Consider the following 14,272-nt stretch of genomic DNA (forward strand, 5'->3'; position numbering starts at 1 on the left):
CAAAATTTTTTTACGACCTTTTATATTCACCCAAATGTATTGTAAAGACGTGTTTTAGATGTAAAATAATGTGAACTTAACGATAAAAATATAAAAAGTATGATTAGTTCAATACAAATGACTTTAAACGATATTTAGCGGAATTATCAGCATTTTTTACCCAATTTTTTCCCAAATTTTTTTTCTATTTTTTGTATTCACCCAAATGTATTGTAAATACGTGTTTTAGATGTAAAATAATGTGAACTTAACGATAAAAATATAAAAAGTATGATTAGTTCAATACAAATGACTTTAAACGATATTTAGCGGAATTATCACCATTTTTTACCAAATTTTTTCCCAAATTTTTTTTCTATTTTTTGTATTCACCCAAATGTATTGTAAATACGTGTTTTAGATGTAAAATAATGTGAACTTAACGATAAAAATATAAAAAGTATGATTAGTTCAATACAAATGACTTTAAACGATATTTAGCGGAATTATTACCATTTTTTACCAAATTTTTTTTCTATTTTTTGTATTCACCCAAATGTATTGTAAACACGTGTATTAGATGTAAAATAATGTGAACTTAACGATAAAAATATAAAAAGTATGATTAGTTCAATACAAATGACTTTAAACGATATTTAGCGGAATTATCACCATTTTTTACCCAATTTTTTCCCAAATTTTTTTTCTATTTTTTGTATTCACCCAAATGTATTGTAAACACGTGTTTTAGATGTAAAATAATGTGAACTTAACGTTAAAAATATAAAAAGTATGATTAGTTTAATAGAAATGACTTAAGACGATATTTAGCAGATTCATCACCTGTATTTCAAAATTTTTTTACGACCTTTTATATTCATCCAAATGTATTGTAAATACGTGTTTTAGATGTAAAATAATGTGAACTTAACGATAAAAATATAAAAAGTATGATTAGTTCAATACAAATGACTTTAAACGATATTTAGCGGAATTATCACCATTTTTTACCAAATTTTTTTACGACCTTTTATATTCACCCAAATGTATTGTAAAGACGTGTTTTAGATGTAAAATTATGTGAACTTAACGATAAAAATATAAAAAGTATGATTAGTTCAATACAAATGACTTTAAACGATATTTAGCGGAATTATCACCATTTTTTACCCAATTTTTTCCCAAATTTTTTTTCTATTTTTTGTATTGTGGCGGTCCTGGACGGATCCCACAAGTGTGAAAGCGATAGTGGTTTACTATGGACTTGTAGTGGCCCTGGCACGGTTACCACGAGGATGAATGTGGTGGTTGTTTGACGGAATAGAACAAAAAAAAAAAATTAACACAAACTTTTTTTGTCGCAGAGATGCGGTGGTTTGTCGTATATTAAAAAAAAAAACAAAAGCAAAGAACAACAAAAAGAATTAGTGCGGAGGGTTACGACACGTGCGAGGACGGTGGGTGTGATGCCGTGATCACTGCAAGCGAGGTCGTAGAACTGACTTGCTACAACACGGTTCGCGGTACCGGCGGTCGACATCTCCAGGCGCGCTTATCGCGTGTCGGTGTCGACCGCCGTCGATTGGCGGTTGACAGAGAGAATAGACGGCGCGGATTTCCGCGCATAGGCCGTTTGAATTCAAACGGCTATTACGCGGGACCGCGTCATACTCCCCCCCCAAACCGCCAACGACGGCGGTGTGCCAGCCAGTATCGGTGGTGCGGTGGTGTGGGTGTTGGAGTGTGGTTGTGGTGGACACCTTGTCCGCGGGCACGTTTTCCGGCTGATTACAGCGGACGTGCCCCGGCGGTGTCTGGGGAGAGATTGCCGATGTCGGCTGTGGGCACTTTTCCGGGGTTCCGGCACGTGTTTCCGGCTGGTGATAGCGGACGTGGCCCCGGCGTGTCTACTGCCGCCGAGGTGACGCCGGGAGACTATGGAACGTGTTATCGAACACGGTCTCCATGTCTTCCTCGTCACCAAGGTGCGTGTCCGGCCCGTCCAACAGTTCCGCCTCCTCTTCCGCTGATATTTCCATATCAACGGGTTGTGAGAAGGCGGTGGTCGGTTGCTCCGTGGTCCCGGCTGTTCCGGCAGGTATCACTACCTCCGGTACCGAGGTCACGGTGCGGGCCGGGTAGTTGGCTGGGGGGGCCGTGATTGGTGCCGGTTTTTCCAGGCGGAACTGCTGGGACTCTTGTTGTTTTTTCGCCCGATGGTCCCGCAGGCGCTGCTGGTTCCGGCGTTGACGGGCGTTGAAGGCTGGTACGGGTGTTGGCGTGGAGGTGACGGCTGTTGGCGTCCGCGTGGTTGGCGCGAGACGGCTGCCTACGTCGGCCGTGGGTTGTTTGGCCAGCCGTGGTGCGGGTACCGGGTGCTGCAGCAGCGGCCTGATTGGTCGTGCAGTTGTTGCCGGTCGTGACGTGGTTGTCGGTCGCGTCGTTGCCGGTACTGCCGCCCGTCGGGGACTGCGTGACCTGTTTGGCCGTAGCACGGTTGTGGGAGCGCCGCTTGTTGCTCTCTTGAAAACCTCGGTGCGGTCCTCCCACCCCCGTGTGTAGGCGGCCCACAACACCGGATCCCGCTGCAGCTGCGCCGTTGACATCCGCCGTACCCGTGCCGCCGTGGTGGTGTTGGTCGCCTCCTCCATGCTGGCCGCCTTCAGTAGTTGCTGGCTACGTTCCAGCAACTCGGCCGCTTGTTGGATGGCGGTTGGCGGTGTGGTCGGCCGTTGTTGGTCCATGGTAGGGCTGTTGTTCCGACTAAAATTTGTTAGATTTAGTTATGGGTTTGTTGGTGGGTGGGGTGGTGTAGGGTGGGGTTATGCTGTGATCGTCGCCCGTTTGAGACAGGACACGTGGATTTTGCGTGCGGGTTGTTGGTCCGTGAGGAACACGCCTTTACCCACGCGTCTGTGTAACTTCACCGGTCCCCACCATTTCGGTGCGAAGCCGGCGTGAAATTTTTTGTGCGCGCTCGACAGGTGGTGTGCTTTGTAGTACACCAAGTCACCTGTTCGGTATTTTGTGTCCGTCTGGCCCCCTGTTACAGGTGGTACGTCCAGTACGGCACTTTCCCGTTTCGCTCTGTCCCTATCTGTGTGCTCTATCTGGTTGTCCGCTGTCCGAGTCAGTGCCCAGTCCCCGGGTCGCTTGCCCTCTCTGCCGAGGACAAGTACCGACGGTGGGTATCCTGTCTGGTCGTTGCGTCTATTCCTGATAGAGAACAGTATGGGGGCTAACTTGGTGTCCCAGGTGTTGTGGTTCCCGTCGATGAGTAGCGCGCGTAGACCTTTTTTTATTTCCTGGTTGCGGCGCTCGACTGGGTTGGCCCTCGGATGATATACCGGAGTTGTCCAGCCCTCGGCCCCCCATCGTTCGATTGCTTTGCACATGTCATTCGATACGAACTGTGGGCCGTTGTCGCTTAAACACACACGGGGATATCCGAAACGTGAAAAGAATTCTCTTTCAAGCGTTTCGGTTATTGTCTTCGTAGTGGCTGTCCCGAGCGGGTATGCTTCGGTCCATCTACTAAACAAATCCGTGGCAACCAGTAAATATTGTTTTCCCCTACTCGTACGCGGGTAGGGGCCCATGAGATCTATGCTGATTACCTCCCAGGGGTGTCGCGGTGTTCTGGCGGCGATCGGGTCATCTGCGCGCGCGTTCAGTGGTTTTGTACACGCGCAAATGTGGCACGACTTGACATACAGTCGGACGTCGTTTTTCTGGCCGTTCCAAAAAAAACGCTGTCTTACCGCCCTGTATGTTTCTTTCCAACCTGGGTGGTTTGCGAGGACGTGGTTGTGGTATATCCAAATCACCTTTTGTGCTTTGTCGTTTGGTACGACTACGGGTGTGTGTTCGCCCAGCTTTCTCCGCAGAAGGCCGTCGGTAAAAATGTATTGGCTATTCTTTCTCGTGGCGTTTCTGGTGCTGTGCGCCGGCTCGTCCGGTGTCCCGTTGTCCACTATGTCTCGTATTTTGGGGTCGTTGGCCTGCCAAGTTGCGAGCATAGTGTGTGTGATGGTGTGGTCGTTGTTTGGTTTGTCCGGGTCCGTAGTGGCGAACAGATTGTCAGCCGGTGCGCTAGTAGTGGTGTTGTGTGGTGGTGTGGGTACCCCTACTAGTCGCTCCTCGAGGTGTTCCTCGTCTACCGGTGGCCCGGGTGCCGGGTTCCGTGATAGCATATCCGGCGCCTCGTTCTGTACGCCGGGTACATGCGTGGTGTGGTAGTCCAGGTTAGCCAGTTGTAGTGCCCACCTGGTTAACTTGGAGTTTGTGTTCTTTGCTCGGTGGAGCCATGTTAGTGCTGCGTTGTCCGTGTAAAGATCAAAACGGCGAGCTTCCAAATATGGTCTGAATTTGTCGATTGCCCAAATTATCGCGAGACACTCGCGTTCAACCGCGGCGTACCGTTTCTGTGTGTCACTAAACTTCCTGCTTGCGTAGGCGATTATCCGTCTCGTCCGGTCTGTCACCCCGTTGGAAAAGGACGGCACCTGCTCCTATTTCGCTAGCATCCGTTTGTAGGCAGAACGGTTTTCCGTAATCCGGTGTCGACAGTTTTGGCGAGTCGCACAAGGCGCGTTTTATTGTATCGAATGCCGCCTGTTCGGTCTCGCTCCATGACCATTTGGTACCCTGTTTGAGCCGGTCTGTTAGTGGCGCTACGGTGTCCGCGTAGTTGTCGACAAATTGGCTATACCAGTTGCAGACGCCCAGGAACTTCCGTAGGTCCCTAACTTTGGTTGGTGTTGGGAACCGCATGATGCCTTCTAGTTTCTCCGGTTGTTTGTCTATGCCGTCGGAGGTGACTAGGTGTCCGAGAAATGATATTTCGGTTGATCCGAAACTGCATTTTTCGGTGTTGCATGTTAACCCGTGTCTCTGTAGACGTTCCAGAACTTTGTCCAAGTGGCACTGGTGTTCGTCCGTAGTGTTTGAAAACACCACTATATCATCAAGATATACGCGGACGAACTCATCCAGGTACCCTCTCAGTACTTCGTTCATTAAACGTACAAAGGTCATGGGGCTGTTCTTAAGGCCAAAGGGAAGGACTCGGAATTGATACAGACCCCGACGCGTCCGGAATGCCGTGTATTTTCGAGCGTTTTGGTTAAGTGGTACTTGCCAGTATCCCGACTTAAGGTCCAAAATGCTAAATATTTTTGCGCCTCGCATTTGACGTATCAACGTATTGAGGTCCGGCATTGGATAAGCGTCGGACTCAGTGACGTCATTGAGTCGTCTGTAGTCGATGCACAGTCGGGGCGATCCGTCTTTCTTTTTTGCTAAGACGACGGGTGCGGCCCATGGTGATGTGCTTTGCTCCACAAGTCCCTGTTGTTCCATATCCTGTACCATGTTGTCGATTGTGGCCTGTTTTGCCTGCGGGTAGGGATATGGTTTGAGTGCTATCGGTGTTTGGTTCTTCAGGAGTATGTCGTGTTCGATTAATCTGGTGCGACCTACGTTGCCGCTGAAAACGTCCGGGTAGTTGCGAATTACTTCGGTTATTTTCGCGCGCGTGTGTATGTCACCATGTATTACCAAATTATCGACGTCTGGTGTAGGGTGGTGGTGGCTTTTCCGACCCTTCCAGCATGCCGTTGTTCTCCTATGTGTACCAAGGTGGATCGTGCTCGTTGTGTAGTCCCAGGTGACTTCGTTGTGTACGAGGAAGTCGTGTCCTAGGAGCATGTCGCAGTATAGGTTGTCCAGAATGGCTGCAGTGAAAGTGACCGTTAGGTCTCCGATCCTGGCTACGAATGTGGCGGTACCACTTGTCATTGTGGTGTGTCCGTCCGCCATTCGTACGTGTGTGGATTGTCCTTGGTGTGGTGTGCCAAATGTGTGTGCAATGTTCGGGCTTACATATGACTTTTGTGCTTGTGAATCGAGTAACGCTGTTACGAAGCCTGACCTAAATTCGAGCTCGACCGCGGGGGTCGGAATTTTGTCGGGGCATGTTCGCTTTTCGTTCCTCGTCGTTGGTTGTGTACTGTAGCGGGGCAACTGGTTCTGAACCGCGTTTCCGGTGCTCTGGTGAGCGGTTTGCACCGCCATTATCAGAGCGTCCGGTTCGGTTGCCTCTGTGCTACTTGTGTGTTCCAACGGTGCACGCGTGAATTTCATAGTAGTGGTCTGTGTGTTTGTGTGTGGTGATGACGACCTACTACTTAATGAAATTATGTGTGTGTGGGCGGGTGATATATCTGATGACGCCGAGCTTGTTGATGCGCGTTTGACAGTTATATCCCCGTCCGTAATGCCGAGTGTTGCTGGTGGTGGCGTTGTTGTGTGTGTGTGTGTGTGTGAGACGGCGGCGCGGACAAATGTCCGCCGACTCAGTTGCCGTTTCCCGACGCCGGTGTGTACCCGGGGCAGTCACTGTTCCAGTGAGGCCCTCCGCAGTATTTGCACGGGTTGGGCGGTAGTGGCTTTCCAGCTGTACCGTCCCGTGCTCGCTGCTGGTTTGTCGGCCGTGTTGCACGGGCTTGTCCGATCTTTTTATATTCCGGTTTCGGTTGCGGTCGAGATAGCGGTGGTGGTGGTGTCTGTTCCGGTGTGTAATCCAGGATTCCAGCGATCCGGCGAAGGTCGGCGAATGTCGCTGGTCTTTGCAGCCGTATGTGCGTGCGGTATTCGTCTCGCGTTAATCCGGTTATCGTACTGACTAGCTGTGGTTCAGGTAGCCCGGTGTTGATGCGGCGCGCGAGTTGATTTTTTTTAATCACGAATTCCGTCAGTGACTGCGTCGACGTTTGTCTAACCGATACTATCTCGGCCCGCAGTCGAGATTGTATGTCCGCGTTGTCGAACTTTTCTAAAAATTCGGCGCGGAACTCATCCCAGGTGAGGTCCAGTAACCTGATGGTGTCCCACCATGTACTGGCTGCGCCCTTTAACTGCGGTTCAATAATGTTTGTCCAGCCCGACCTATCTATACGTGACTGGTATAGTATCGATTCCGCCTTATGTATGAACCGCACCGGGTCCTCGGGTGTGGTTCCGTGGAACTCTGGCAGTGAAAATCTCGCTGTACGTACGTCGTCGTACGGTATCAGTATAGACTGCTGCGGTTCATATGTGTGGGTTGGTGTTGGAGCATTGTGATGACACGCCGTGTTTTCAAATCGTACTGACCGGTCGGGTGCGTGTTCGGGTCGTTGATAATCCGTGGCACGTGATTCGCGTGTCGCGGTGCAACTTGATCCGTGGTCCGTGGTGGTCGACGTGTTTGTGTGTGTGTGTGTGCCCGCGCGAGTGTTATCGGTCGCCGATGTTTCCGGCGTGCTCCGGTGTTGTCCAGATAACATCGTGCTGTGGAGGCGGGACGGTGATGGTACCTCCGGTTGTCGTTCCGGTGTTTGTTGAGACATGCCCATCTCCAGGCGTCGCATCGTCTCTGCTATGCGACGCTGGTCGTCACCAAAACGCATCATGCAGCTCTCGAGCATGGCCAGTCGCGACTCCAAACTGTCTGCACGCGTCGGTGTCGTTGTCGGTTGCTGCGCCTCCTGCAGTATGCCGCGGGCCCGCCTTATCAGGTCCGTGGCTTGTTGATTGTTTTGAGTGGGTGGCGGGTTGGTGATGTTCTGCGGCTGGTGGTTGTCCGTGTGGTCGTCCGCTGTGTTCTCGGTTAGTCCGGCGTGGTGCGTCTGACTCGTGTCCGAGTCACTTGCGGCCGCCCTCATGGTCTCCATCGGCTGAAACCGGATGGAGTTGGCCTGCAGATCCATGTCCGCGAAATGCTGGGTCAGCCGGATTTCGAGGGCGTCTTTCGCGCCCCCTTCCGGTAGCCCGCGCTGTTTACATTCGTAGCGGAGCTCCGCAACGGTCAATTCGTTTATGTATTTTCCCGACATCTCGTCCGGCTGTGTTTCCGGTGTTGTTGATGGGGAAAATAGTAAACACACTATACAGCGATTGTTGTTGTTGTTGTGCTGTTGACCGCTTATCGGTGCTATTTCCGTCCGAATGTAGGTCAGTGGGTCTGTTGTCGTTGTGCGCGCCGGGGTGATTACACTAACCGGTTTTCGCAGCGTATGTCGCGGTTGCGCGTGTGTGCGCTGTCCGGTCGACTATCGCGACTACGAATGCGGCGGCAGTTATTTGTATCTCCGTCCCGGGTGATCGCGGATGACGTTGCGGGTGGTGGTGCTTGGCGGTGGTTGTGTGACTTTGTCGCGCTCTAGCGTTCCTACCTATCCTACTCCGTGTGTTTGCGGTGTCGCGCGCGCTGAGATCGGTGCGTCCGTAAGTCGGGCGGCGTGGTCGGTCGGTCGTTACGTGCTTTGTGGTTATGTTACGTAACGCCGGGTTTTTCCGTTACCGCCTGCAAACCACGTTTGCGTCGTATGGGATCGGGGATTTTTCCGCGAGTTGCACAACAGGGAAATGTAATGGGGGTAGTATGGGGTAAGTTAAGATAAACAGTGTTTACTTACCGGTGATTCCTGTACGGGGAGCCAATTTTGTGGCGGTCCTGGACGGATCCCACAAGTGTGAAAGCGATAGTGGTTTACTATGGACTTGTAGTGGCCCTGGCACGGTTACCACGACGATGAATGTGGTGGTTGTTTGACGGAATAGAACAAAAAAAAAAATTAACACAAACTTTTTTTGTCGCAGAGATGCGGTGGTTTGTCGTATATTAAAAAAAAAAACAAAAGCAAAGAACAACAAAAAGAATTAGTGCGGAGGGTTACGACACGTGCGAGGACGGTGGGTGTGATGCCGTGATCACTGCAAGCGAGGTCGTAGAACTGACTTGCTACAACACGGTTCGCGGTACCGGCGGTCGACATCTCCAGGCGCGCTTATCGCGTGTCGGTGTCGACCGCCGTCGATTGGCGGTTGAAAGAGAGAATAGACGGCGCGGATTTCCGCGCATAGGCCGTTTGAATTCAAACGGCTATTACGCGGGACCGCGTCAGTATTCACCCAAATGTATTGTAAATACGTGTTTTAGATGTAAAATGATGTGAACTTAACGATAAAAATATAAAAAGTATGATTAGTTCAATATAAATGACTTTAAACGATATTTAGCGGAATTATCACCATTTTTTACCAAATTTTTTCCCAAATTTTTTTTCTATTTTTTGTATTCACCCAAATGTATTGTAAATACGTGTTTTAGATGTAAAATAATGTGAACTTAACGTTAAAAATATAAAAAGTATGATTAGTTCAATACAAATGACTTTAAACGATATTTAGCGGAATTATCACAATTTTTTACCAAATTTTTTTTCTATTTTTTGTATTCACCCAAATGTATTGTAAATACGTGTTTTAGATGTAAAATAATGTGAACTTAACGATAAAAATATAAAAAGTATGATTAGTTCAATACAAATGACTTTAAACGATATTTAGCGGAATTATCAGCATTTTTTACCCAATTTTTTCCCAAATTTTTTTTCTATTTTTTGTATTCACCCAAATGTATTGTAAATACGTGTTTTAGATGTAAAATAATGTGAACTTAACGATAAAAATATAAAAAGTATGATTAGTTCAATACAAATGACTTTAAACGATATTTAGCGGAATTATCACCATTTTTTACCAAATTTTTTCCCAAATTTTTTTTCTATTTTTTGTATTCACCCAAATGTATTGTAAATACGTGTTTTAGATGTAAAATAATGTGAACTTAACGATAAAAATATAAAAAGTATGATTAGTTCAATACAAATGACTTTAAACGATATTTAGCGAAATTATTACCATTTTTTACCAAATTTTTTTTCTATTTTTTGTATTCACCCAAATGTATTGTAAACACGTGTATTAGATGTAAAATAATGTGAACTTAACGATAAAAATATAAAAAGTATGATTAGTTCAATACAAATGACTTTAAACGATATTTAGCGGAATTATCACCATTTTTTACCCAATTTTTTCCCAAATTTTTTTTCTATTTTTTGTATTCACCCAAATGTATTGTAAACACGTGTTTTAGATGTAAAATAATGTGAACTTAACGTTAAAAATATAAAAAGTATGATTAGTTTAATAGAAATGACTTAAGACGATATTTAGCAGATTCATCACCTGTATTTCAAAATTTTTTTACGACCTTTTATATTCACCCAAATGTATTGTAAATACGTGTTTTAGATGTAAAATAATGTGAACTTAACGATAAAAATATAAAAAGTATGATTAGTTCAATACAAATGACTTTAAACGATATTTAGCGGAATTATCAGCATTTTTTACCCAATTTTTTCCCAAATTTTTTTTCTATTTTTTGTATTCACCCAAATGTATTGTAAATACGTGTTTTAGATGTAAAATAATGTGAACATAACGATAAAAATATAAAAAGTATGATTAGTTCAATACAAATGACTTTAAACGATATTTAGCGGAATTATCACCATTTTTTACCAAATTTTTTCCCAAATTTTTTTTCTATTTTTTGTATTCACCCAAATGTATTGTAAATACGTGTTTTAGATGTAAAATAATGTGAACTTAACGATAAAAATATAAAAAGTATGATTAGTTCAATACAAATGACTTTAAACGATATTTAGCGGAATTATCACCATTTTTTACCAAATTTTTTCCCAAATTTTTTTTCTATTTTTTGTATTCACCCAAATGTATTGTAAATACGTGTTTTAGATGTAAAATAATGTGAACTTAACGTTAAAAATATAAAAAGTATGATTAGTTCAATACAAATGACTTTAAACGATATTTAGCGGAATTATCACAATTTTTTACCAAATTTTTTTTCTATTTTTTATATTCACCCAAATGTATTGTAAATACGTGTTTTAGATGTAAAATAATGTGAACTTAACGATAAAAATATAAAAAGTATGATTAGTTCAATACAAATGACTTTAAACGATATTTAGCGGAATTATCACCATTTTTTCCCAAATTTTTTTTCTATTTTTTGTATTCACCCAAATGTATTGTAAATACGTGTTTTAGATGTAAAATAATGTGAACTTAACGATAAAAATATAAAAAGTATGATTAGTTCAATACAAATGACTTTAAACGATATTTAGCGGAATTATTACCATTTTTTACCAAATTTTTTTTCTATTTTTTGTATTCACCCAAATGTATTGTAAACACGTGTATTAGATGTAAAATAATGTGAACTTAACGATAAAAATATAAAAAGTATGATTAGTTCAATACAAATGACTTTAAACGATATTTAGCGGAATTATCACCATTTTTTACCCAATTTTTTCCCAAATTTTTTTTCTATTTTTTGTATTCACCCAAATGTATTGTAAACACGTGTTTTAGATGTAAAATAATGTGAACATAACGTTAAAAATATAAAAAGTATGATTAGTTCAATACAAATGACTTTAAACGATATTTAGCGGAATTATCACAATTTTTTACCAAATTTTTTTTCTATTTTTTGTATTCACCCAAATGTATTGTAAATACGTGTTTTAGATGTAAAATAATGTGAACTTAACGATAAAAATATAAAAAGTATGATTAGTTCAATACAAATGACTTTAAACGATATTTAGCGGAATTATCACCATTTTTTACCCAATTTTTTCACAAATTTTTTTTCTATTTTTTGTATTCACCCAAATGTATTGTAAACACGTGTTTTAGATGTAAAATAATGTGAACTTAACGTTAAAAATATAAAAAGTATGATTAGTTTAATAGAAATGACTTAAGACGATATTTAGCAGATTCATCACCTGTATTTCAAAATTTTTTTACGACCTTTTATATTCACCCAAATGTATTGTAAATACGTGTTTTAGATGTAAAATAATGTGAACTTAACGATAAAAATATAAAAAGTATGATTAGTTCAATACAAATGACTTTAAACGATATTTAGCGGAATTATCAGCATTTTTTACCCAATTTTTTCCCAAATTTTTTTTCTATTTTTTGTATTCACCCAAATGTATTGTAAATACGTGTTTTAGATGTAAAATAATGTGAACATAACGATAAAAATATAAAAAGTATGATTAGTTCAATACAAATGACTTTAAACGATATTTAGCGGAATTATCACCATTTTTTACCAAATTTTTTCCCAAATTTTTTTTCTATTTTTTGTATTCACCCAAATGTATTGTAAATACGTGTTTTAGATGTAAAATAATGTGAACTTAACGATAAAAATATAAAAAGTATGATTAGTTCAATACAAATGACTTTAAACGATATTTAGCGGAATTATCACCATTTTTTACCAAATTTTTTCCCAAATTTTTTTTCTATTTTTTGTATTCACCCAAATGTATTGTAAATACGTGTTTTAGATGTAAAATAATGTGAACTTAACGTTAAAAATATAAAAAGTATGATTAGTTCAATACAAATGACTTTAAACGATATTTAGCGGAATTATCACAATTTTTTACCAAATTTTTTTTCTATTTTTTGTATTCACCCAAATGTATTGTAAATACGTGTTTTAGATGTAAAATAATGTGAACTTAACGATAAAAATATAAAAAGTATGATTAGTTCAATACAAATGACTTTAAACGATATTTAGCGGAATTATCACCATTTTTTACCAAATTTTTTCCCAAATTTTTTTTCTATTTTTTGTATTCACCCAAATGTATTGTAAATACGTGTTTTAGATGTAAAATAATGTGAACTTAACGATAAAAATATAAAAAGTATGATTAGTTCAATACAAATGTCTTTAAACGATATTTAGCGGAATTATTACCATTTTTTACCAAATTTTTTTTCTATTTTTTGTATTCACCCAAATGTATTGTAAACACGTGTATTAGATGTAAAATAATGTGAACTTAACGATAAAAATATAAAAAGTATGATTAGTTCAATACAAATGACTTTAAACGATATTTAGCGGAATTATCACCATTTTTTACCCAATTTTTTCCCAAATTTTTTTTCTATTTTTTGTATTCACCCAAATGTATTGTAAACACGTGTTTTAGATGTAAAATAATGTGAACTTAACGTTAAAAATATAAAAAGTATGATTAGTTTAATAGAAATGACTTAAGACGATATTTAGCAGATTCATCACCTGTATTTCAAAATTTTTTTACGACCTTTTATATTCACCCAAATGTATTGTAAATACGTGTTTTAGATGTAAAATAATGTGAACTTAACGATAAAAATATAAAAAGTATGATTAGTTCAATACAAATGACTTTAAACGATATTTAGCGGAATTATCACCATTTTTTACCCAATTTTTTCCCAAATTTTTTTTCTATTTTTTGTATTCACCCAAATGTATTGTAAACACGTGTTTTAGATGTAAAATAATGTGAACTTAACGTTAAAAATATAAAAAGTATGATTAGTTCAATACAAATGACTTTAAACGATATTTAGCGGAATTATCACAATTTTTTACCAAATTTTTTTTCTATTTTTTGTATTCACCCAAATGTATTGTAAATACGTGTTTTAGATGTAAAATAATGTGAACTTAACGATAAAAATATAAAAAGTATGATTAGTTCAATACAAATGACTTTAAACGATATTTAGCGGAATTATCAGCATTTTTTACCCAATTTTTTCCCAAATTTTTTTTCTATTTTTTGTATTCACCCAAATGTATTGTAAATACGTGTATTAGATGTAAAATAATGTGAACTTAACGATAAAAATATAAAAAGTATGATTAGTTCAATACAAATGACTTTAAACGATATTTAGCGGAATTATCACCATTTTTTACCAAATTTTTTCCCAAATTTTTTTTCTATTTTTTGTATTCACCCAAATGTATTGTAAATACGTGTTTTAGATGTAAAATAATGTGAACTTAACGATAAAAATATAAAAAGTATGATTAGTTCAATACAAATGAATTTAAACGATATTTAGCGGAATTATTACCATTTTTTACCAAATTTTTTTTCTATTTTTTGTATTCACCCAAATGTATTGTAAACACGTGTATTAGATGTAAAATAATGTGAACTTAACGATAAAAATATAAAAAGTATGATTAGTTCAATACAAATGACTTTAAACGATATTTAGCGGAATTATCACCATTTTTTACCAAATTTTTTCCCAAATTTTTTTTCTATTTTTTGTATTCACCCAAATGTATTGTAAATACGTGTTTTAGATGTAAAATAATGTGAACTTAACGTTAAAAATATAAAAAGTATGATTAGTTCAATACAAATGACTTTAAACGATATTTAGCGGAATTATCACCATTTTTTACCAAATTTTTTTTCTATTTTTTATATTCACCCAAATGTATTGTAAATACGTGTTTTAGATGTAAAAT

At 40.3% G+C, this 14,272-nt stretch overlaps 1 protein-coding gene across 1 annotated transcript; it reads right to left on the reverse strand.

The window, feature by feature from the left end:
- Window positions 1-1,661: 1,661 nt before the first annotated feature.
- On the reverse strand, window positions 1,662-2,901 carry LOC149054283 (uncharacterized). The gene has a single exon (XM_089230437.1). It carries the CDS (start codon window positions 2,721-2,723, stop codon window positions 1,887-1,889), a length of 837 nt encoding a protein of 278 aa, XP_089086563.1. The 5' UTR covers window positions 2,724-2,901; the 3' UTR covers window positions 1,662-1,886.
- Between the last annotated feature and the right edge of the window lie 11,371 nt (window positions 2,902-14,272).

The sequence above is a fragment of the Diuraphis noxia genome, unplaced genomic scaffold (assembly GCF_037042655.1).
Source record: "Diuraphis noxia isolate RWA-SAM2 unplaced genomic scaffold, SU_Dnox_SAM2 contig0008, whole genome shotgun sequence".
In the NCBI taxonomy this organism is placed as follows: domain Eukaryota; kingdom Metazoa; phylum Arthropoda; class Insecta; order Hemiptera; family Aphididae; genus Diuraphis; species Diuraphis noxia.